This window comes from Brassica napus, chromosome C3 (assembly GCF_020379485.1).
Source record: "Brassica napus cultivar Da-Ae chromosome C3, Da-Ae, whole genome shotgun sequence".
Lineage (NCBI taxonomy): Eukaryota > Viridiplantae > Streptophyta > Magnoliopsida > Brassicales > Brassicaceae > Brassica > Brassica napus.
The window spans coordinates 38,142,366-38,164,742 of NC_063446.1; the positions used below are offsets into that span (position 1 = coordinate 38,142,366).

The window sequence follows — 22,377 nt, forward strand, 5'->3', positions numbered from 1 at the left end:
TTTTAGTCGTATACTTAAGGAAAACTTACATTTTTGTAATTTAAAGTCGTTTTAAAAAATTTAAAATATAACATATAAGAAAAAATCTAACATATAAGAAAAATATAACATATAAGGTGTCCTCTTTTTTGTATTTTAAAGTCGTTTAAAAAAAATAACATATAAGGTTTCCTCATTTTTGTAATTTAAAGTCATTTTAAAAAATTCAAAATATAACATATAAGAAAAAATCTAATTTTTTTATTATATGATTAATGTGATTGTTTATTTTTTTAATAATATAAAATTAAACAAAATGAAGAAAGATGCAAAAATTGTTATCAAATATTTATTATTCATAATCATTAACTGTCATATATATGTAAATCATATAAGGTAATTTCATAGCTTTTATTTAGGGAAAGAATACACACTTCTTATATTTTAGATTAATATAATGTTCTCTAGTGGACATTAAATAAATTATAACATAAAAACCTTATTTTTTTCCTTGAACACATTCTTGAAAAAGTGAACAATATTGTTTTCACAGTTGAATTATTTTGACTCTTATCTTACATATGGTTTTGAAAACTTTCAAATCAACCATCGAACTGATACATGTCATTTTAATATTTTTAGTCGTATACTTAAGGAAAACTTACATTTTTGTAATTTAAAGTTGTTTTAAAAAATTCAAAATATAACATATAATAAAAAATATAACATATAAGAAAAATATAACATATAAGGTGTCCTCATTTTTGTATTTTAAAGTCGTTTTAAAAAAATATAACATATAAGGTTTCCTTATTTTTGTAATTTAAAGTCATTTTAAAAAATTCAAAATATAACATATAAGAAAAAATCTAATTTTTTTATTATATGGTTAATGCGATTTTTTATTTTTTTTATAAAATAAAATTAAACAAAAATGAAAAAGGATGCAAAAATTGTTATCAAATCTTTATTATTCATAATCATTAATTGTCATATATATGTAAATCATATTAGGTAATTCTGTAGCTTTTATTTAAGGAAAGAATACACACTTCTTATATTTTAGGTTAATGTAATGTTCTCTAGTGGACATTAAAAAAATTATGACATAAAAACCTTATTTTTTTCCATCGAACACATTCTTGAAAAAAGTGAAGAGTATTGTTTCCACAGTTAAATTATTTTGACTTTTATCTTCTATATAGTCTTGAAATCTTTCAAATCAACCATCGAATTGATGCATGTCATTTTAATGTTTTTAGTCGTATACTTAAGGAAAACTTACATTTTTGTAATTTAAAGTCGTTTTAAAAAATTCAAAATATAACATATAAGGAAAAATCTAACATATAATAAAAATATAACATATAAGGGGTCCTCATTTTTTTTATTTTAAAGTCATTTAAAAAAATATATAACATATAAGGTTTCCTCATTTTTGTAATTTAAAGTCATTTTAAAAAATTCAAAATATAACATATAAGAAAAAAAAAATTTTTATTATATGGTTAATGTGATTGTTTATTTTTTTTTATAATATAAAATTAAAAAAATGAAGAAGGATGCAAAAATTGTTATCAAATCTTTATTATTCATAATCATTAATTGTCATATATATGTAAATCATATTAGGTAATTATGTAACTTTTATTTAAGGAAATAATACACACTTCTTATATTTTAGGTTAATATAATGTTCTCTAGTGGACATTAAACAAATTATGTCATAAAAACCTTATTTTTTCCATCGAACACATTCTTGAAAAAAATGAAAAGTATTGTTTCCACAGTTAAATTATTTTGACTTTTATCTTCCATATGGTTTTGAAAGTTTTCAAATCAACCATCGAATTGATACATGTCATTTTAATGTTTTTAGTCGTATACTTAAGGAAAACTTACATTTTTGCAATTTAAGGTCGTTTTAAAAAAAATCAAAATATAACATATAAGAAAATTCTAACATATAATAAAAATATAACATATAAGGCGTCCTCATTTTTGTATTTTAAAGTCGTTTTAAAAAAAAAAATATAACATATAAGGTTTTCTCATTTTTGTAATTTAAAGTCATTTAAAAAAAATCAAAATATAACATATAAGAAAAAATCTAATTTTTTTATTATATGGTTAAATCGATTGTTTAATTTTTTTTAATAATATAAATTTAAACAAAAATGAAGAAGGATGCAAAAATTGTTATCAAATCTTTATTATTCATAATCATTAATTGCCATATATATGTAAATCATATTAGGTAATTCCGTAGTTTTATTTAAGGAAAGAATACACACTTCCTATATTTTAGGTTAATATAATGTTCTCTATTGTTATATAATTATGGAATAATGTGACACCATTAGAATTAAACTATACTTTATATTAGATGCTCTAGAATTCTTTGAAATGGAATTTAGAAGGCATTTAAAGTGCCACCTAGGATTTGAGGTTTTTTTTAATTAATACAAAATTAAGGTTCTAATTTTTCAAATGCTTCTCAATTAATATATAGGGGATTGTCAATTCAAGACTAACAACAAAATAATACAAAAAAGTATGGGCTCTTTTCCACAGCTCCTATGAAATGGCCTTGAGCCTAATTCAAACACAGTCTCCTTCATTTACCAATAATCTCTACAAGAACAAGACCCATCTCTAAAATGATGAAACCTCTTTGAATCTCTACAGACAATCTCTCTATTGATAACTCTTGACACGATTTTGATCCAACTGTGACAATCTACACAAACTCTGAGGTTCTTTAGAATCTTTATACTTCCACCGACGTTTCTCCAAACTGCAAAAGCTATGGCCAGTTTCTCGCTATGTTGATGCAAAGATCTCTCTTTTGCACTCTCCTTCATGGCTTGAAACACACAGCTTTTGTCTTCAACATACCCAAGATCTTTAGCTTTCTTGATCAGCTCTTCAAGAGTTTCAAGAATCTGCTTCGAGTTTGGATGTGAAAACAAATCTCCAGCCATGAATATATGCGTTTCTCTATCGACTTCAACCCAACTCATCGCTGGACTCTTCTTCTTCGGCTTCATCCCCCTCATATCACTCTTCATCTCGACCACTCTGTTCCATTTCCCCGTAAATGCGTAAAGATTTGACATGAGAATGAGAGTTCCTTCATCTCCAGGTGCTATCTCAAGGATCTTTCTCTTTAACCGCTCTGCCATCTCAACATTTCTATGGATCTTACAGGCGCTGAGCAGTGTCCTCCACAGAACCAAATCAGGGTTTAGCACCTCGTTTATAAGCATCTCCGCCTCATCCAATCTCCCTGCTCGTCCAAGCATGTCTACCATACAAGCGTAATGATCATTCGTTAACACGACCTTACCCTTTCTAAAGGACTCGAAGAACTCACAACCTTCATCAACTAATCCAGAGTTGTTACAAGCCAAGAGCACGCTCAAAACCGTTACATCATTCGCTTGCAGTCCAAGTTTCATCATCCTCTCAAACAACTCGAGTGCTTTGCGTCCGTAACCATTCTGTGCATAACTATAGATCATTGTGTGCAGAGATATAACGTCAACTTCATTCAAACTATCAAAAACAGACCTCGCCATGTCCGAGCGTGGGCTGTATAAAAACGGAGAGAACGAGAGAGGGGTTTGGGTGTTCAAGAATTTGATTCGGAGTGGTTATTATCATGATGAGATAGCTTGGAAGATCGTTATTGATGGTGTTGGGAAGCAGGAACAGGTGGAGGCGTTTAATGAACTGTTCACTGTTATGGACGAAAGTGGCTGCAAGTTTAGCTCTCATACATATGCACTGCTAACTGAAGGACCTCCTGATAGCACGTAATGGGGTTATTGCCAGAGGCTAGTGCAACTTTTTTGGGATGTAAAACCAGATAGCCTCGCTTTGCTGCTACAGATTATACAATAAGGTACCGCACTAATACTAATATTATGGGTTTAATTGTGTGACAAATCTCTCAACTGACGTTTTTTACTTTGTTTCAGGGTCAAACAATGATCCAGGCTTTCTTCCCGAAAATCCAGACAACTCAGGAGTGAACGTACAGTGAAAGTCGTTTTCTCTTTATTTTATAAATTGGCCTTTCTGCATGGAGAGAAGGCATTATTAACACAGGACAAACCCTCGAAGCAGCTTTGACAATCACGATTCTTTTGACAAAATCCGACATTATTTACTTCTGTTGCAGCCCATTTGATTCTGCAGGGTAAGTATATCAAGGAGATGAAAAATAAAAAGACCAATGTATGCTTTGTTGTTTGAAGACGTCCAAGGAAGTAGGAGGATGTCGTGTCTGATGTCCACTCTTTTTTTTAACTCAATAGTAAAAGTGTACTTTTCTTTTGGTTTTCATTAAATGTAAAACGTATTGGAGCCGCAACAAAGAGCAAATACTATTAAATAAAAAAGTTTACTGTCTACTCCATCAACGTCAACGAGATGTGAAAACAGAGTTAAGGCACAGTAAACTAAAACCACTTTGCACATGTCTTTATAACATACGTTAACGTTCTTCAGATATTATCAGATAAATACATTTAACCCAAAATGCTAAAAGCCTAGGAGGGATTTGTATACACGTACAACACAAATAAGCGACATTGGTCAGGGTATCAAATGCTATTTGGTAGGTGGAGATCTCAGCTTATCCTCCGTCTCATGTTTAAGAGAAGAGTCGCCTCCCATTAGTTGTTCGAATCCTTCAACCTTAACGGGTTGAGCCCTGACCGTTCCTGTTGTACTGCAAAATAGAATGTGGACAAAACTCTCAAAACCAAATATAGGAACCATGCGACTTTTTGAGTTTTTTTAACGCTACTTACGGTGTTTGCATTTGTGGAATTTGCATTGAAGCCAATTGCCTGAATTGGTTATATCCCGGTTGTTGCTGTTGCTGTTGCATATTCGACAGTGCAGCAATCTGCTGCTGCTGCTGCCTGAACTGCTGATGAATCTGTTGCTGGTGTCTCGGGTTCATAGGGTTGAAGGCATTTCCATCTACTCCCATTTCAGAAGGATTCTCAAGCTTTACCTGAACCAGCGGCCTATCTTTTTCCATATCCATATTAGGTCGCGGTGATGTAACTTGACGTTTACGCATTCTCTCTAGAAGTTGCTGCTGCTGTAAAGATTGGGGATTAACCATTTGCTGCATCTGTGGATGCATTTGCCGCTGAATCTGCAATTATCAAGGGACTGAGAGAAGTCAACCAAAAACAACTTATCAATTTTTATGTGTACATACTTGTTGTGGTAACCGCTGAGGAGCTTGTTGCTGCATATGTAACTGTTGCTGAAGCACTTGTGGTTGTTTCTGATTTTGAGGATGATGAATCATCCTCGTACCATCCTTAACAAGCTCTGCTAAACCCCCAAGATTACTGAAAAAACGTCAAATATAATCACATGAATAAAAATAAAACTAGCCCTTCTATCACTAAAAGAAGTCTATAAGGAGGACAAAGCAATGAAATGAAAACAGATATGATAGGAAACATCTAAAGCACTTGTATGAAGCAAACCCACTTAAAGAAACTCACCTGTATCCCGTAGTATTTAGGAACATCTTAATCAGCTGCGTCGCTGAGCACTCCTTTTTGTAACTATCAGTAAGAACCTTCAAAATACGGCCTAGTTTACAGATATGTCGGCTGACCAACTGAGAGAAGACATCAACCGGAACCTCCGTCGCACCTTCAAATCCCATTGTCAAAAGCATGCGCGCAACAACTTTCCGTGACACCTGGGCAGCTTGTTCGTCACTAAATCCCATCTTCTCAGCTTTTTTACGGCGCAAAACGCCTCTTTCTTCCATTCTAAGGTACTCAGGCATCATAACATGACTCCTGGTAGTAACTTGAGGTAGCGTATCAAGTACCCCGTAGAACTCTGTTTTAACATCATCGTCTTGTGTTCTCGCGAACGGCGAAAGGGCAGTCTCGGGTACACAGTTCATTCTAAACATCGTCTCCGGAAGAAGAAGTATATCATCATCCGAACTACTTCCGTCGAATCCGGAGCTGGGATGTATATTAGATCTACTACCCATGTGCCCTGAGCTTCCGGTACTTCGATCTTCTAAAAAAGGAGAACGCTTTCTCTTATGAGTATCAACGACTCTGAGGTAAGTAGACATCCCTTCAGGTGTGCGTTTGTCAGATTCTTGTCCACCAACTGACATCCCATATTTAAAACCACACCTTGAAATAAACTGAGTGTACCAAGTGTCGGGTAACTCATCGTACCTGGACCTTTGAGCAAGGTTGCTGAAATCAGACTCACTACCTCTCCTCCCAGAGTTAAAACTTGGCTTGGATAGGCTCTAGCAAAACAGAAATTAACAGATGCAATGACACACAGAACAAATAGTACGAGGATTCACTTCAAAAACCTCAAAACTAAGATTGCACGCACAGTGTTAATGGAATACTGAACAAGACAATGCTCAAAGATCCACAAAGCATTAGATAGCCATGATGAAGTAACCTAATTCAAAACCACCTAAGCATATATAGTGATATAAATTTAATGTTCCGCAAGGTGAATCCTTTCGAATCAAGATCAAACAAGAGCTACTTAGCTCACCTTGGTTAAACTCTGGTTTTGGCGAATCCCACCGTCTCGCTGAAACCCACCTTCGGGAGAAGCGTTCTCCAAAGTGTAGTACACATCATCTCCGTGCAGCTGTAAATCTGAATCCAATCAAAAGAAAATTAACAATTCAACATCCCAAGTAGTGAACAAAGCTCTATAAGAAAGAAATCAACATACAGTTATGATTGAGCTTCGACACAGCGACGGAGAAGACATCGGAGATTGAGTTGGATCGGAGGAAGAGTGAGGCGGTTGCCTTGTCGAACAGAAGGGCGCGGACGCGGAGCTGGAGTTGAATCTGAGCCCTAGACTTGGTTTCGTCCACGCGCATGAAAGTTTCCCAGGAAGAAGGTGAGGAGAGGTAATGGTTGAACGATAAGTAGATGGAATCGCCCAGCCATGTCCGCCATACGCCGGAAGCTTCAAGTCTCCTCGCCAGATCGAAGCCTCGACCGTCGTCGCCGAGAAGCGCCATCGTCACTCTCTAAACTCTTTTGACTTTCGATATTTCGATTAAAGCTCTGTTTTGTTTACTAATAAATGGGCTTACGCTTTGGCCCATCAAGTGCCACATACAAACAAAAGTAGAATAGTGATGTTTTTAAAAACAGAAGCAAAAAGTAGAAAACGCGCCAGGAAGGGGTCGAACCTTCGGCCTTCTGCTTAGGAAACAGACGCTCTATCCACTGAGCTACAGGCGCCTTATGATCCTACTAAGCGCAAAACTAAATCTATTGTTTAGTCCTAACATAAATCTGTAGTCTTCTATGGTATTGATTTGGTTAGATGATACTAATGTTAAAAAAATTAATATGATGATATGAGAAAAAATATCCACAAATTATAATACTTGCATTCAGTTGATGACGATAACTATTTTTCCATGTAGACATGCATGTGTCACATCCACTTATCTATGTGGTTTGGTTAGATTTTGTATATGACATGTTACTAAATACAAATCTCTAATCCGTTGTTGGGTTAAGTGACTGCCTCTTTATTCAGGATACATATATATAAGCTTATTTTATACACGTATTGCTTTCTTATTTGAGAAATTTACGATTAACACACGTCACTTGGTTTTTATTTTTGATTTGATAATCATTAATTAGTTCTAGATGAAATTTTTTTTTAAAAAGCACACCATAATTTTCAACTTCAACCTAACTGAACTTCAGATTGGAACAGTGTGTTTATGACTGTGTGTAAGTAAGCGAGAACGGAAGTCGGTTAGACTGACTTCTCCGATATAAACTGACTGGTGAGTTTGGTGGCCATTCTGATTTGGACTTTGGGGCCCAATAAAGAAAGAGGGAGATAATGAGATTAGATTTGGAGAGACTAATTAGTTAAGGGGTTTAGTTCACCCACTTTGCAAGATACCTCTTCTCACTACTATTACCTTTCTCCTTTGAAATTACCAGTTAACTAATAACTTTATTTAATTTGCAGTGTTAGTATTACGTTATCAAATTCGCATGTCACCAAAAGCTTCCAAAAAAATATTTTTCAGCAACAACTTCACTTACTTTGTTATCTTTTAAATGTGTTTGTCTAGCAACAACTTCACTTGAAAAATATTACAACGAATAATCTACACGCAAATGCAACGCCCTTTTGTAGAATCTCCTAAACATAATTAAACTTTTAAGATAAGTCAGACTCATATACGTTTACTTGATTAGTTTCTCCCACGAAATGTATTATTCTATTGATCTTTGCTAACCCAACATATATATGCATGAAAATGATATAACTATATGTTAATCGTATTCGTATTCGTTGGATTTTTCTTCCAGGTGAATCGTTTCTTGATAGTATAATTTGTGAACATGAACGTATCGCACGTAAGCTTCATCATAAACTAAGTTGTATTCACCTGATCAACTGAAGTTATTGCGGAAAAGCTTGACAAGGTGCATGGGGTCCAACCATGTCGCGCCTGGTGTGCAGTTCGGATAAATGTTTTTGTAACTTAAAAGGTTCATTATGACTCGTGACTATCGTGTCGTCGACAAAAAACACTCTCATAAATGTCGTCTACCTTTATTAGTTATAAAATTCTAAAACGTTAAGTTTGATATGATATCTACCAGTGTGAAAGAAATAAAATAACTGAAAACTGTAACGATGGCTTGGTCTAGGCCTCTAGAGTAGTCAAGCTTCTTCTGCCAAATGTTGCACGTATGTTGACGGTGGTGCCACGAGAACTGAAAACAATTCTTACTTCGAGAAACCAGAGTCTTATGGCATATCATGAAAAAATGCTTGTGACGTTTTTACAGTAATGAACAAAATAGTGGCTCGACGGGACCAAAACATATAAAAGAAAAAAAACAAGATGTCAGCACGTTCACATGGCTAAATATTAAATGGCAACCGATAAATAACAGAAAGAAGCTAGCCCAGCCTCACAAGTCACAACCATAAGCAAAGAGGGATGTCTTGTCTTCTCATCCACTGTAATTACGGAAAACGCCATTGAGCAGCTCCAGTTATATCAACCGACATCGTGTCCGTTCTTTGGAAAGCAATGTATACGCCATCGTATTATCAACTCATCCTCTTCAAAATTATTAATTAATTAAATTATTAATTATTGTTGTTAAAATTCAAAATTAAATATTCAAAAATAAGCTAAACAGAACATGACTTGCATGGGGGGTGGAGTTGTATAAATATAGCAGAGAGAGATTCCAATCCATTACAAGTCATCTTCTTCTTCGTCCACTTTGCTGCTTTCTAAATCTTCTAAAAATAAACATATTTTCTAAAGATAACAATAACAGAGTCTTAAACGAGACAAAAGAAAGACAAAACCCTCTTGTTTCCCTGTTTCTCCGGATTCTCTCCGAGGCTCCGTGCTTTCCCTTCTCCTCACGGAGATGGAGAAACTTTCATGAAAGCTTTGAGTATTTTTTTTAAATAATAATAATTCAAACCCATGGCTGTTGAAGGTAAAATGGCAAAAGTTAGAATTTTTCTGTTAATTAGAATTTTTCTGTTAATTTTCCGTTATGTTCATCAAGAAAACAGAAAACAACTCAAAATCTATCTCTGTTTCATTACAGAAATGGAGAAGAAGATCAAAGGAAGCAATGAAAGAACAGAGTCCGAGGATCCATCGCCGAGATGCGTGCTTGAGATCCCAGCAACGAGTTCTGATTCCGACAACAGCAGCAGTTGCAGCTCGTGCTCGCCTGATAAATCGTCGTCGTCGCCGTTGTCCACGACCGCTACGAACGGCCGTCAATGGAACAAGATGATAGAGTCGATCAAGAAGAAATCCATAAGGAGATTCTCTGTCATCCCTCTCCTCGCCAGCTACGAGCTCACGCGCAAGAACATGCGGCGGAAACAGCCGAAGCTGTCTCCTCTTCCGGATAACGTATTCGACTGCGACCAGTTCCTTGTGGCTAAACCCTCGTGGCGTAATTTCACTTATGATGAGCTCGTCGCCGCCACCGACGGTTTTAATTCGGGTAAAGACCGTTTAGCAATCCAACATTTAGCAATCCAACATTTTCCGATCCGTTCGGTAATGTCGGGTGATATGTCGAGTTCGGGTCAAATTTCTACTTTTCTCTAAAACCCGAATCAGAACCAAATTGGAATTGGTTTGGATTTTTGTTTGGGTTTAAAACTGAAAATGGAAAACCCGAGTTAACCTGAAAAAAAAATTCGGGTAGTTAGAGTTTTTAAAAATAATTTTCAATTTTTTAAATTATATCTTATTATATATACTTATTTTAAATTAAAATAATTAATATTTTGTATATTTAGATATTTGTTTGGTTTTTGGTTGGATTCGGTTTTGATTTTTCAGTTTAGAAAAATAGGAACCGTGTCAAGTTTTTGTAAATTTTGGTCTGATTTTAGTTTTGATTTTTTCGGTTCGGTTTTTGGGTTTAGGATAAGATAACCATGACCACGGTCCACGAGTAAATACATAAACTGTAAGAGACAAAAGTACCCTCCTAGTTTCTGACGTTAACATGGGTCTTGGGTTTTGTTGTTGTTGTTAGAGAATATGATTGGGAAAGGAGGACATGCGGAGGTGTACAAAGGAGTTTTACCTGACGGAGAGATCGTGGCGATAAAGAGGCTTACGAGACACGCCAATGAGGCAGAAGAGAGAGTCAGCGACTTCTTATCTGAGCTCGGGATGATCGCACACGTTAACCACCCAAACGCCGCTAAGCTTCGCGGTTTCAGCTGCGATCGCGGTTTGCATTTTGTGCTTGAATACGCTCCTCATGGCAGCCTCGCTTCTCTACTCTTTGGTACACTCTCAATAAAACCCTTTTAAGACATTGTTTGTTTTGTGTTTATGTTTTTTTTTTTTTTTTTTTAAATATAAAAAATTGTAGGCTCGTCTGAGGAGGAGTGTTTGGATTGGAAGAAACGGTATAGAGTTGCTTTGGGTGTAGCTGATGGTTTGAGTTATCTTCATAATGATTGCCCTCGACGTATTATCCACCGTGACATCAAAGCTTCCAACATTTTACTTAGTCAAGACTATGAAGCTCAGATATCTGATTTTGGACTAGCTAAGTGGCTCCCAGAGAACTGGCCTCATCACATTCTTTTCCCTATCGAAGGCACATTCGGGTCAGACAGAGACTTCCACAGCTAAAACAATCTCTTCTTGATGTTTAAATCTTTAACCAGGTTTGGTCCCTTTTGTTTTTCTTTACAAGGTATCTAGCACCAGAGTACTTTATGCATGGGATTGTAGATGAGAAGACGGATGTGTTTGCATTTGGAGTGTTGCTTTTGGAGATCATAACTGGTCGTCGAGCTGTTGATACAGCAAGCAGGCAAAGTATAGTTATGTGGGTAATGATCTTAAAAACTTTGTAAAAAGCATTTTCCACTGCTTATATCAAACCAAGATGAATGCTTTTCGTATATATATATAGGCGAAACCGCTTCTGGAGAAAAGCAGCGTGGAGGAAATAGTTGATCCTAAGCTAGCGAATGAGTTTGACGAAACAGAGATGAAAAGAGTGATGCAAACAGCTTCAATGTGCATACACCATGTAGCCGCTATGCGTCCTGACATGAACCGGGTATGTTCCTAAAAAAAAAAAAAAACAGTCACTCACTAGTGGTTTGCATCTAATAAAAAGCAAACTTGGATGCAGCTGGGGCAGCTACTGCTTGGAGGAGGAGATGACCGGTTAGCTGAGACGCAACAGATATCAAGAAGAAAGAGTGTGGACGGGTGTGACCTTCAAGATCACACCTCTTCCTCGTACCTTAATGATCTCACTCGCCATAGACAACTCTTGATGGAGTGAAGTGAAGCAATCTCATCAAATCAATCAAATACACACAAACAAGAAGGAAGAAACAACAAAAGAGAAATGTTTCCCTTTCTTTCATCTACTGCATTGTAAAGAAATGTATCTTCAAAAGAGGGAAAGTGTTGTATGTATAGTCTCAGCTTTATGCTTTCGTCTTTCAACATGTGCTCGTCTCTCTTTTTCCATTAGTAAACAACTATAAAGATGTGAGGAAGATATTCATAAATGAAAACAAGAGTTATACTGATAAGCCGCCGATTACATACAAAAACAAAGTTCACTAAAAAACCCATAAACCACCGCTAACAAAAGAACACTAATTCACTTCCACCACTCGCAAAATACAAAATTAACCACAAAAGTTTCTTGCTTCTTCAACTTTCTTCCTCCTCTGCTTCTTCTTCTTCCTAGAGCCTAGAGTTAACAAAAGAAAGGGATAACACTACTAACGTGTCAACCTTCTGGTCAGCTTATGGGTTAGACCATATAATTTTAATAAGACTGGTTAGACCACATGAAAAACTGATCAGCTTGGTTCATAGGGACTGTAGGATCAGGATAATGCTGAAAGAAATTCTGGTGAAGGTAGAGAACCGAAGGGTCAAACGGAATCCCACATGGGATTGAGTTAGGGTCTAGCTCCACGGAAGAAGACGGAAGCAAAAGTTGTTGGATGTTATGGTCATCATCAGAAGGAGGAAGAGGAGGAGGAGATTCAAGAGAGAGCTGCTTATGACGTTTCACAGCTGATCCTCCTACAGGGAAAGAACTATTCATGATGGCTTCAACATCATAACGGTTCATCTCAAAGTTAGTCACCGCGTTGATTCCTCTGAACTTAATGGCTGCAATGTCGTAAGCCTCCGCTGCTTCCTCTTCAGTAGCGAAGGTTCCGAGGTAAAGATCTTTGTTTCCTGCAACGCGGCCGATTCTTGCTTGCCAGCGACCTTGTTGATGGTGCCTTGTGACACCTCTATACATTGAAGCGCCTCTCGAAAACCCGCTACTTTTCCTGAAAACATTTTACATACACCAAAACATTTATAAATCTTCAAGAAGATATGTTATAGGAATCTTCATTTGGACTCACCTCCTAATGGATGCAATGAACTCTTGCTTTGTCATGTGATTCATTTCTTCCAATTCTTTTGAATAAGTTGCTATCTAAAATTCGACGTAAGCATAAACAAGTTAAGTATAGGGCACATGGAGAACCAAAGCAAAGTGAGCATAGACCTGAAAATTGGTAGTAGCAGCAGGACCCCAGTATTTTAAAGCTGCTAAGTCATAGGCTCGAGCTGCTTTATCTTCTTTGTCATATCCACCTTTATTTTATACCAATCACAAATGAACCATCAATTTGTCAAGACTCGATTTATCTTAAAATTAAACTATGTCAATAAAGTACTTATGATCTTGCTTACCTAAGTACACTGTTGATTTGAAGCCGGGATTACAAATGAAGGTACATGCAAAACATAGAAGAAGAAAAAACAGGTTTAGCCAATACAAGGATCATTTACAATGTTAGCAGAGCTGACCTCATGTGATTTGAATCCATTTACTTATTATAATTCATGGGAACGCAAACAAAGGACTGGTTTAATCTAAGGGTCAAAGCTAGATTCCTCTCGTGTGTTCACAGCTTATACGTCACAGCTTTGCTCTTGTGTATGATGTGAACAAAACATACAAATCAATCTGACACATTATATAGACATAAAGAACCCTACAACACATCAATCTCATAAACCCCAAAAAGATTCTTAAAATTTCAATTTCAAAACCCAAAAGCTAGCAAAAGAAACACACTGCATAGTGGCTAAAATAGTCTTACATCACATGCCTAATAATATCTTTGTGCATTGCATATCAGATCCTAATAATAATAATGGGATAAAAAGGGTCAAAAGTGGGGTCTAAAAACATGTCAATCAAGAAACATATATTGCATCAGTATTGGGTCCCCCACCCCTATGAGAGATTTTTGAAAGAAAGATTTGTCTAATAAAGACACTGAACAAAAATGGCGGCAGTATTGTTATGAAAAATTCAATCACAAATATAAATAAATATACATATTCCATTCTATTATTGTTAGTCCTTTTCGTTTGAATTTCCAATTTAAAGTTTGGCCCTTTTCTCCCAGAGTCTTATCAATCATCACAGAGAGATAGACATATATAACCAGAAGGAAAAAGCTTTAAAGTAAATTAATATTATATGAAATCTTTTGCATGCAGTAGAGTCCGTGCTGAGACAAAGATAAACTGTTCTTTAACACTTTGCTAACACATGAAAAGTTAGATCATGGTGATACCTAAACTGATCTCAACAGTTGCTTACTGGAATGCAAACATTCAAAGATGCTAAATCAAGTAAATATATGATTTTTTTTTTTCAAATTTTATTTAAAATAATGTAAATACTATTATAAAGTGAATAAAGATAATTACCCTGACGTCCTTTTCGGGCTTGACCTTCCCTCCTACAGCTGTTATCCCAAAGATGCGCTTCGTATCTTCCCGTCCATCTATGTCTGCATCAATCAATCAAACCTCAGATATCAAATTTAATCAAAAATATCAAAACTTTGAATCTGCATCTCATAAATCTCTTCAGCCTATATATTCATCCTACAAAATTTGCATTCCCAAGGATAGAGAGTTAACCGTGGTTAGATTAACTTTGAGATCAAGCAAATAACAATCTTTTGTATCTATCAGACGCAAGATTTAAAAAAAAAAAAAAATCAAAACTTTGAGTTAATGCACCGTGAATATAATAATATTTACCGTGTGACACCTCGGTAAATCGAAGTTCGTTGTCCAAATGATTCAGCAACCTTCTTGTTCTTCTTCGTCAAATCATCAGTTGATGTTGTTTCCACCGCCTTTGCTTGCTTCTTCGAAACCTTAACCTTTCTACTGTTTCTGACTCTCTCGCCATCAGTGTTGTTTACCGCTAGAGACAAAGCTCCTTCCTTGGTGCAACCTTCGCTAACCCCTCCCTCCACCGCCTTGAAATCGTGTTGGCGGTCGGAGAAGAGACCTGTAACTCCGGTGAGATGACGTGGATCGTAGATTTGAGTGAGAGAAGAAGAGTCTAGCGTGTCCGGTTGGTTATCGGGGAAACGGACGAAGGAGGAGGAATCGCCGAGAAAGTCTTCGAGCTTGGGAATATGAGTGGGAGAATGGGTTTGAGGGTTGAAGAAAGACGCTAAATTTGTTGAATCCGCCATTGATGTCTCAGCTTCTTCTTTCAAAACTATTCGATCGAACAAAAAAAAAAAGCAAAGTTAGCAACTTTAACTAATAAACACAAAAGCAACCAAGGATTACAGTTAAAGATGTCTCTCCTTTTCCTTTTTCCTTTTCTCGGGGGGAAAAGACAAAACAGAAAGCAACCGAGAAAGGAGGCGGTGAGTGAGTTATACGTCACCCGGGAAAAGAAAGGAAGAAACTTTTTACCATACAAGTTGTCGATGAGGTAAGGAGTTGAAGAATCGTCGTAAGAGACGAAGTGGGTATGGTCAGGTGATTTCATCATCTCCATTGGTGACAGAGCAAACGTTAACCAATTCGCCATCCTGAGAGAGAGAGAGAGAATAGGAGAGCACTTTTTATATAGTGTGTGACTCCGAGTGTGAATGCGTAGAGAAAAGAAATAGGGACGGTTTCTTCTGTATCGACCGGTGTAAACCGGAAGAGACGAAAGAGTGACACTTTCGCTTTTGAAAAAATTATGCAGAAATACATATCATTTGCATTTAATTTTTTTGTTCAGTTAAAAGGTAACCAAAAAGCTAATTGATTTAAGTTAAAGTTTAGGTTATATCATAAGTTGAATGAATTTGGACCCAATCAACTTTATTTACATCAACACCAAGAAATCAATCGAATTATTACTTAATCGGCATGGCAATTTTAGACTAGTGTAATTTAGATCATATAAAGAAAATTATAAAACTAGTATCAAATTAAATAAATAATGTTTTTAGGAGGTGGAGGTGAGCCTTTAGCCCTGCGGGAGAGAAATTTTGTCTGGAACATAGGTCGCAAAATATCTGGAAGACAAAAGATAACACGTACACATTTACTATTACTATTTGCAACTCTCATTATTATTGCTAGTAAATTAGTTTTATAATAACCTTCTTCTTCACTAATGTCATTACCAGCTTTTATCCTCTCATCCACTTACCCTTCATGCGTTTGCAAAATGCCGCTTTTACGTTTACCTTTTTCATCCGACCCGGATCTGGTTTAACCTGGCTATTTGCAGTTCGACCTATCCGAGTATGTTTACTCTGTTTATGTACAAAATTTTAGAGCATCTACATTGAAGATTTAATGCCCAGGTTCACACCATTCTAAAAAGAAAAAATATTATAATATTCTCGTTTTTATGAATTCACCCCTTGCAAGTTCGCTGGGATGAACTCGGTTCATCACTGTAACACGGAGTCCATGCCACGTGACGACCCGCGATTGGTCCGTTTATTTTTTATTTATTTTTTTTCTTAAAAAAAATCAAACGAAAAAAATAAAAAATTAAAATTATGATCTCCTCAAGGTTCATTGATGCAGATGTTCTTATACAGCCAAAGTAGAATACAGTACAACGTGAAGCTATAACAATGTGAATACAGTGAAACGTGAAAACTAGAACAATGTGAATACAGTGCAGCGTAAAAACTAAAACAATGTGAATACAGTACACCGGCTTTAGGTTAAATTGTTATAGCAATTATGTTAATGTAAAAAAATGGCTTATGATGTGGTGGATGAGACCAAGATGCTAGGGCGGGTTCCCTTTGTAAGAAAACGAAGGAACATAATTTTTTTTTTAATGTGCCCAGCAATTAAGGCACGTGATTAAGGCCTACTGTCGTACTATTGTTTAGAGCATCTCCTATCCTATAACTTTTACTTTATTCAACCTTTTACCTTGACATGTATAATTGCAATGTATATCGCCAACTAAGCCGAGTCGTGTCGTGCCAAGTACAAACTTAATATATACTCTTTCCAAGAGAAAATATAGGAATAATTGTTTTGAAAATTTATGTGAAACAATCATCTTACCTGATCATGGGACCAAATATTGAAGTTTAAACATTACGTAAGTAAACAAAACCTAACCATTAACTGGGGCTAAGAGCATCACTAAAAAGGAAATTGAAGTTTCTAAAATTTTATATTTGAAGTTTAATGGTGTTCTTTTCCAAAAGCAAAACTTCAAACGCAATTTCAAAATTACTTGTATTTGATAATATGATCTTTATATTTTTCATAACTAATTTGAATTCATAAAAAATTTGTAAATAAATAGCACATATATAAACATATTACAACAATATTAATTAATAAAATATTCTATTAAATATAAAAATTTAAATAAAAATAACTTAATTCAAACAAATACCATATTATTTCATAAAATGATTTTCGTAATGCATATATGATCTATTAGTGCATTTCAAAGTAAAAATGGCTCTCCTTATTTTTACTTTGTAGATTACAAGTTAAAAGTTGTTGAAATCGGGTAATATCGATACTTGTAAATACATTAGATCGGAACAAGAAAGTAAAAGAAAAACATAAACTATTGCTAAAAGACTAATTTTTTTCGATGATATTAATACTCGTGAATATATTCGATATAAACAAGAAAGAATTGTACGAAAAAGACATCAAAAACCACAACAACAACCATCTTCAGTTACACAAAAAAAAATGGACAATATTTGAAAATTTGAAGGTTTCGGATCAAACTTCCCTAACTATTAGTGTTGTTGTAATATTTAAATTTGTGTAATAGTTACGTCTTCATATAATTCTTTTAATTTTTTTGTTAAGTTTTTTTATATATTATTGTTGTCTAAATCTAACTTAAAATATTTAAAATCTTATTTTAAAGTTTTATTTAATTTTATGAGTAAAATTTAAAATATTTATGAGATATATTTTTTTAAGGATTAAAACAATAAACGAAAAAATATTTTTGAATCAACTAAAACATTAAACGAAAAAAATATTTATGAATCATAAAGGGAAAATCCCACAAAAAACCTTCAAAGTGTCAAGTACTTCCACTTTAAACCTCCAAATGCTATGTTTCCATAATAAACCTTAAAATTGACAACATTCTTAACAAAAACTATAAAAGTGGCTTACATGTTTTGTTTTATATTAGGATGGACAGAACTATAAACTCTGTTAACGGCGTAACTGACTCCGTCTCCTTTCATAAAAAAATGTGCCTTATTGTAATTACTTATATTTTTATTGAAAATAATAAAATATTATAAAGAGAAAACCACGAAGCAGATGGCTTCTCTGAGTCTCCATTGTATATCATCGTCCTCTTCGCCTACGGTGTTGTAATTTCATCATTGTTTCTTTCCGAGGCACATGAACATAACAACGGAAACGAAGAGACGAGAAGCGTTGGGATTAGGTTCCTTCTAGGTTTCAAAGAAACTTCAAAGGGAAGCAACATCACCTTCGAATGCTCTCCTTAAGGTCCTTGTGTTTCTTGTAATTCCTCCGAAAGGAGAAAAGAGAAGTATCGTTGCAGCGAAACGGATTATGGAATTTCTTTTAATTGCAGAGAGGTAAGAGGAGAAGAATCTTTCACGCAAGAAAGATGCAAAAGAGACTCAACAAAAGGATCAATCTAATGTCAATGACGAGGGTGGCCAAGATGTTGTTGATACATCTGTGAAACAGAGGAATATGTGTGATGACTCTTCACCGAAAGCTAAGAAGTCTCAGTCTTACAAAACTTATAGAAGTTGTGTTCCTCCTGCGGATGAGGAGAAGTCTCAGTTCTTGGTTTTGAGGCATTTATGCTAGGACTGTTACTTGTAAGCGGATCAGCTGTAGACTACAGAAAGAAACAGACAGTACCGATGGCCGGAGTATCCACTGGAAGAACACAGAGCTTCACTCCTTTTTCGATATGTAAAAGCTTTCAAGTGCTTACTAAGTAACATATTCAACGTTTTTCATTAAAACAGAGATATTGCTCGAGTATATAGAATAAGCTTTTAGGGGCTTTCATATATTGGAGACTACTTGTTTCGTATAAATGACAAATTGCTGAAAAATAGAAAACCATAAAGTAATAAAAATCTACCCAGAGATAAAATGGAGTAAGAATAGTTTAATATTTTGATCTTGTGATTCAAAATTTACGAGGCCTTCGTATGTTAAAAAGCAAAAAAAAATTAAAATGAACAACTCCATTCTATTATTTTCTTTCACAAACACTTGTGACGGCTCAACCCTACAAATCGATAGGATCTTAAATTACCGTCATGAATAAAATAGAAATCTGATTTGTTAAAAATATAAGTAATTACAATAAGGAACATGCTTTATCAAAAGGAAACAGAGTTAGTTACGGCGTTAACAGAGTTTATAATTCTGTTTATCCTTATATAAAACAAAACACGTAAGCCACTTTTACAGTTTTTGTTAAGAATATTGTCAATTTTAAGGTTTATTATGGAAACATAGTATTTGGAGGTTTAAAGTAGAAGTACTCGACGCTTTGAAAGTTTTTTGTGGGATTTTCCCTTTATGATGTGTGATTATAGAAACCAAAATGCAAATAAAAATAAGAAATTTCAAATTTGAAGTTTTGAATAGTGAAACTTCAAATATAGAGTTTCACTCCTCGAAACTTCGAATTTGAAGCTTTGAAGTTTTTTTTTGGAGAGCAAAAAACTTCATATTTAAAGCTATAGAGTGTTTTTCGGAGATGCTTTAAGTGTAACAAAAAGAATAAGAACGAATCTAATAAATCTGACAGTCTTACTCTTGGCTTATGGTTCACTGGTTCTGTTCCGAAGCTTTTAATATAACGCGATGGTTGTAAAATTCATTAAAAATTAAATGTGGGGGGCTAACTCCAAATGCCCTTATGGAAAAAAATTCATTCTTCTTGTCCTTTCTCTTTTCCCATTACCCCTTTGTCTTTGAATTCCCTATACTAACCTTTCTTTCTTTAATATATTTCTTCTCCACCTCGTTAATTTATTTAATTTTCCAATTAAATACACTCAACCAAACACAACAACCAAATGGGGTCCACAAACAACCTTAACCAATCAGATTTACCTTGGCCCACATGTCTTCATGTTCCCTCTCCTCTCTCCTCTGTCAGCGTGAAGAGCTCTTCTTCCTCATCCTTCATTGGCGATTTTGAAGCTTTAACATCAGGTAATTTTTGTCCGTTTTTCATGAAATTTTGTGTGAAATATCTTTTAAATGTTTGTGTAAACCATGGGTAACCTAAAAAGTAAGAATTGATGAAAATTTGAAAGAGAAAAAATGAATTTAAAAACTGTGTATATGAATTTCGGGTTTAATTTATGTCCATTTTTGATTAAATTTTTGCTGGAATACTTATAAAAATAAGTGTATATATCGGCTAGTGTAACAAAAGAAAGGTTGAATGCAAATTTTAAGAGATTTAAAAGGATTTTGTAAACTGTATTTATTGGTTTTAGGGTATATTTTATGTACGTTTTGAGCCCGTTTTGATGATTTCTTCGGTGTAATTTCATTAATATGAATTATATAACATGGGTAATGTAAAATCCGAACAAAATCGGACTAAAAACTTGATTAATTAGTGCAAGGATAATTTCTGGGTATTACTAAGATAACCCGTTTTACTAAGGCAACGTGGTATTACTGATACTACTCGTATTACTATGTTTACAAATATTACTAGTATTACTGGTTTTACTATATATATAGTATTGAAAAAAATTAGTATTAGTAATAATGCTAACAGTAAAATATTACGTGAGAATTAAATTTAAACTTCTTAATAATGCTAATTCTAATTAAAATTCATTTTATTTCAGGAAAATGCAAAATCCGCATTGTACAATCATTTGTTTTGATTATGGAGGATATTATATTAAAGATGGGGTTGAAATGAAATGGATTTCGGGAGATGGTGATGGGAAAGATGAAATTCACACTATTGTGTTGAAGAAATCAGTGGATGAGATCACACGCTCTGTTTTGGTTGAGCGTATTTGCAGAAAGATAAAGGTAGATGACTATAAGATGGAAGCGAAGATTAGTTACTTTCCAATGGTAATGTATTCGAACAAGCCATCATATATCTGGGAAGATGAAGACGTTTTTTGTTATCTAATGCAAGTAAATCAAGAGAATTGTAGAAGTGTTCTACATGTGGAGTTCAACAAAAGGGATGATGACACTGATTTCTATGGCAGTCTATCGGATAGAGAGGCTACTGAAAGAGGGGCTACTGATAGAGAGGCCACTGATAGAGAGGCTACTGAAAGAGGGGCTACTGATAGAGAGGCTACTGATACAGAAGCTATTGATACAGAGGCTATTGAGACAGAGGGTGGTGATGAAGAAGGTACTGAGAAGGATGCAACTGATAATGAAGGTACTGGTGGTGTGCTTACACTTTACGAAGACATTGAGATGCATGAGAATGCCACCGAAAGAGAAGCAGGACCCTCAGTTGAAGTCACACCAGTTGTCTATAAGGAGTGGGATGATGGTATGGATTTGGTTTTAGATCAAGAATTTAGAACCAAGGAGGAAGCGCAAACTCATATTCAGGCGGCGTCACATGTGAAGTGTTTTGAGTATGAGGTAATTAAGTCGGATACTAAGAGATATGTGATAAAATGCCGAGGAGCCAAAGAAGGCTGCAAGTGGTTTGTGCGTGTTGCAAAGTTAACGAATTCAGATCTTTGGTCAGTTAGAAGTTACATCAAGCAGCATAGATGTTCTGTTGTTACCACAAGAACACTGCCTAATAGAAGGAGAGGCACACAACAAATCGTTGCATCTATCCTGGCCCAAGATTATCCTGGAAGTTTTGACACACCACGTCCCAATGCTCTGATCGATTTGGTTCATCAGAGAGTTGCTGTGGAAGTATCATACACAACGGCATATAGAGGAAGAAGACTAGCTGCTAATAAAGTGCGCGGAACTCCTGAAGAGAGTTATTCTTTATTATATTGTTATATGCACATGCTGGAGCAGGTGAATCCTGACACAATAACTCGTGTGGTTGTGGATGAGGGCAAAAAATTTAAGTATCTGTTTTGGGCTTTGGGAGCTAGCATAGAAGGATTCCGCGCGATGAGAAAAGTCCTTGTTGTGGATGCAACACACCTGAAGACTGTTTATGGTGGAGTGTTATTTGTTGCGACTGCTCAGGATCCCAATCATCACCACTACCCAATTGCGTTTGGTGTTGCTGATGGTGAGAAATATGAGAGTTGGCTATGGTTTATGGAACAGTTGAAATCAGTGATATCGGATCTCCCTGGATTGGTGTTTCTTTCGGACAGAAACAAAGGCTTGATCAAGGCAGTACATCAAGTGTTCCCTCAGGCCGCTCATGGTTATTGTATATGGCATCTGTCTCAAAATGTTAAAGGCTACGTCCGTAACAACAGAGAAACATGTGCATTTAA

At 35.2% G+C, this 22,377-nt stretch overlaps 4 protein-coding genes, 1 non-coding gene and 1 pseudogene across 6 annotated transcripts; 2 read left to right on the forward strand and 4 right to left on the reverse strand.

Moving 5' to 3' along the window:
* Positions 1-2,600: 2,600 nt before the first annotated feature.
* On the reverse strand, positions 2,601-3,560 carry LOC125583063 (pentatricopeptide repeat-containing protein At5g65570-like). The gene has a single exon (XM_048749608.1). It carries the CDS (start codon positions 3,558-3,560, stop codon positions 2,601-2,603), a length of 960 nt encoding a protein of 319 aa, XP_048605565.1.
* A 785-nt stretch (positions 3,561-4,345) lies between these two features.
* Positions 4,346-7,082, reverse strand: LOC106348118. The gene is made up of 6 exons (XM_013787782.2): positions 6,748-7,082; positions 6,562-6,668; positions 5,517-6,298; positions 5,222-5,357; positions 4,800-5,155; positions 4,346-4,717 (listed from the first exon to the last, which is right to left on the reverse strand). The coding sequence occupies exons 1-6, from the start codon at positions 7,043-7,045 to the stop codon at positions 4,597-4,599; spliced, it is 1,800 nt and encodes a 599-aa protein (XP_013643236.2). The 5' UTR covers positions 7,046-7,082; the 3' UTR covers positions 4,346-4,596.
* Positions 7,083-7,198: 116 nt separating this feature from the next.
* Positions 7,199-7,271, reverse strand: TRNAR-CCU. Its single transcript has one exon. It is a non-coding gene; the product is annotated as a tRNA-Arg (tRNA).
* A 1,998-nt stretch (positions 7,272-9,269) lies between these two features.
* On the forward strand, positions 9,270-12,132 carry LOC125583547 (receptor-like cytosolic serine/threonine-protein kinase RBK1). The gene is made up of 7 exons (XM_048750632.1): positions 9,270-9,530; positions 9,645-10,055; positions 10,599-10,856; positions 10,944-11,184; positions 11,274-11,412; positions 11,496-11,645; positions 11,721-12,132. The coding sequence occupies exons 1-7, from the start codon at positions 9,518-9,520 to the stop codon at positions 11,874-11,876; spliced, it is 1,368 nt and encodes a 455-aa protein (XP_048606589.1). The 5' UTR covers positions 9,270-9,517; the 3' UTR covers positions 11,877-12,132.
* Positions 12,086-15,595, reverse strand: LOC125583548 (AP2-like ethylene-responsive transcription factor AIL7). Of its 2 annotated transcripts, none has more exons than XM_048750633.1 (7): positions 15,353-15,595; positions 14,678-15,149; positions 14,339-14,421; positions 13,307-13,315; positions 13,119-13,207; positions 12,973-13,046; positions 12,086-12,894 (listed from the first exon to the last, which is right to left on the reverse strand). In XM_048750633.1, exons 1-7 carry the CDS (start codon positions 15,468-15,470, stop codon positions 12,375-12,377), a joined length of 1,365 nt encoding a protein of 454 aa, XP_048606590.1. In that variant the 5' UTR covers positions 15,471-15,595; the 3' UTR covers positions 12,086-12,374. The 2 variants fall into 2 exon arrangements, with proteins under 2 accessions (XP_048606590.1, XP_048606591.1); XM_048750634.1 differs by having other exon boundaries at positions 15,358-15,495.
* Positions 15,596-18,081: 2,486 nt separating this feature from the next.
* Positions 18,082-18,879, forward strand: LOC106369540 (annotated as a pseudogene).
* Positions 18,880-22,377: the final 3,498 nt, after the last annotated feature.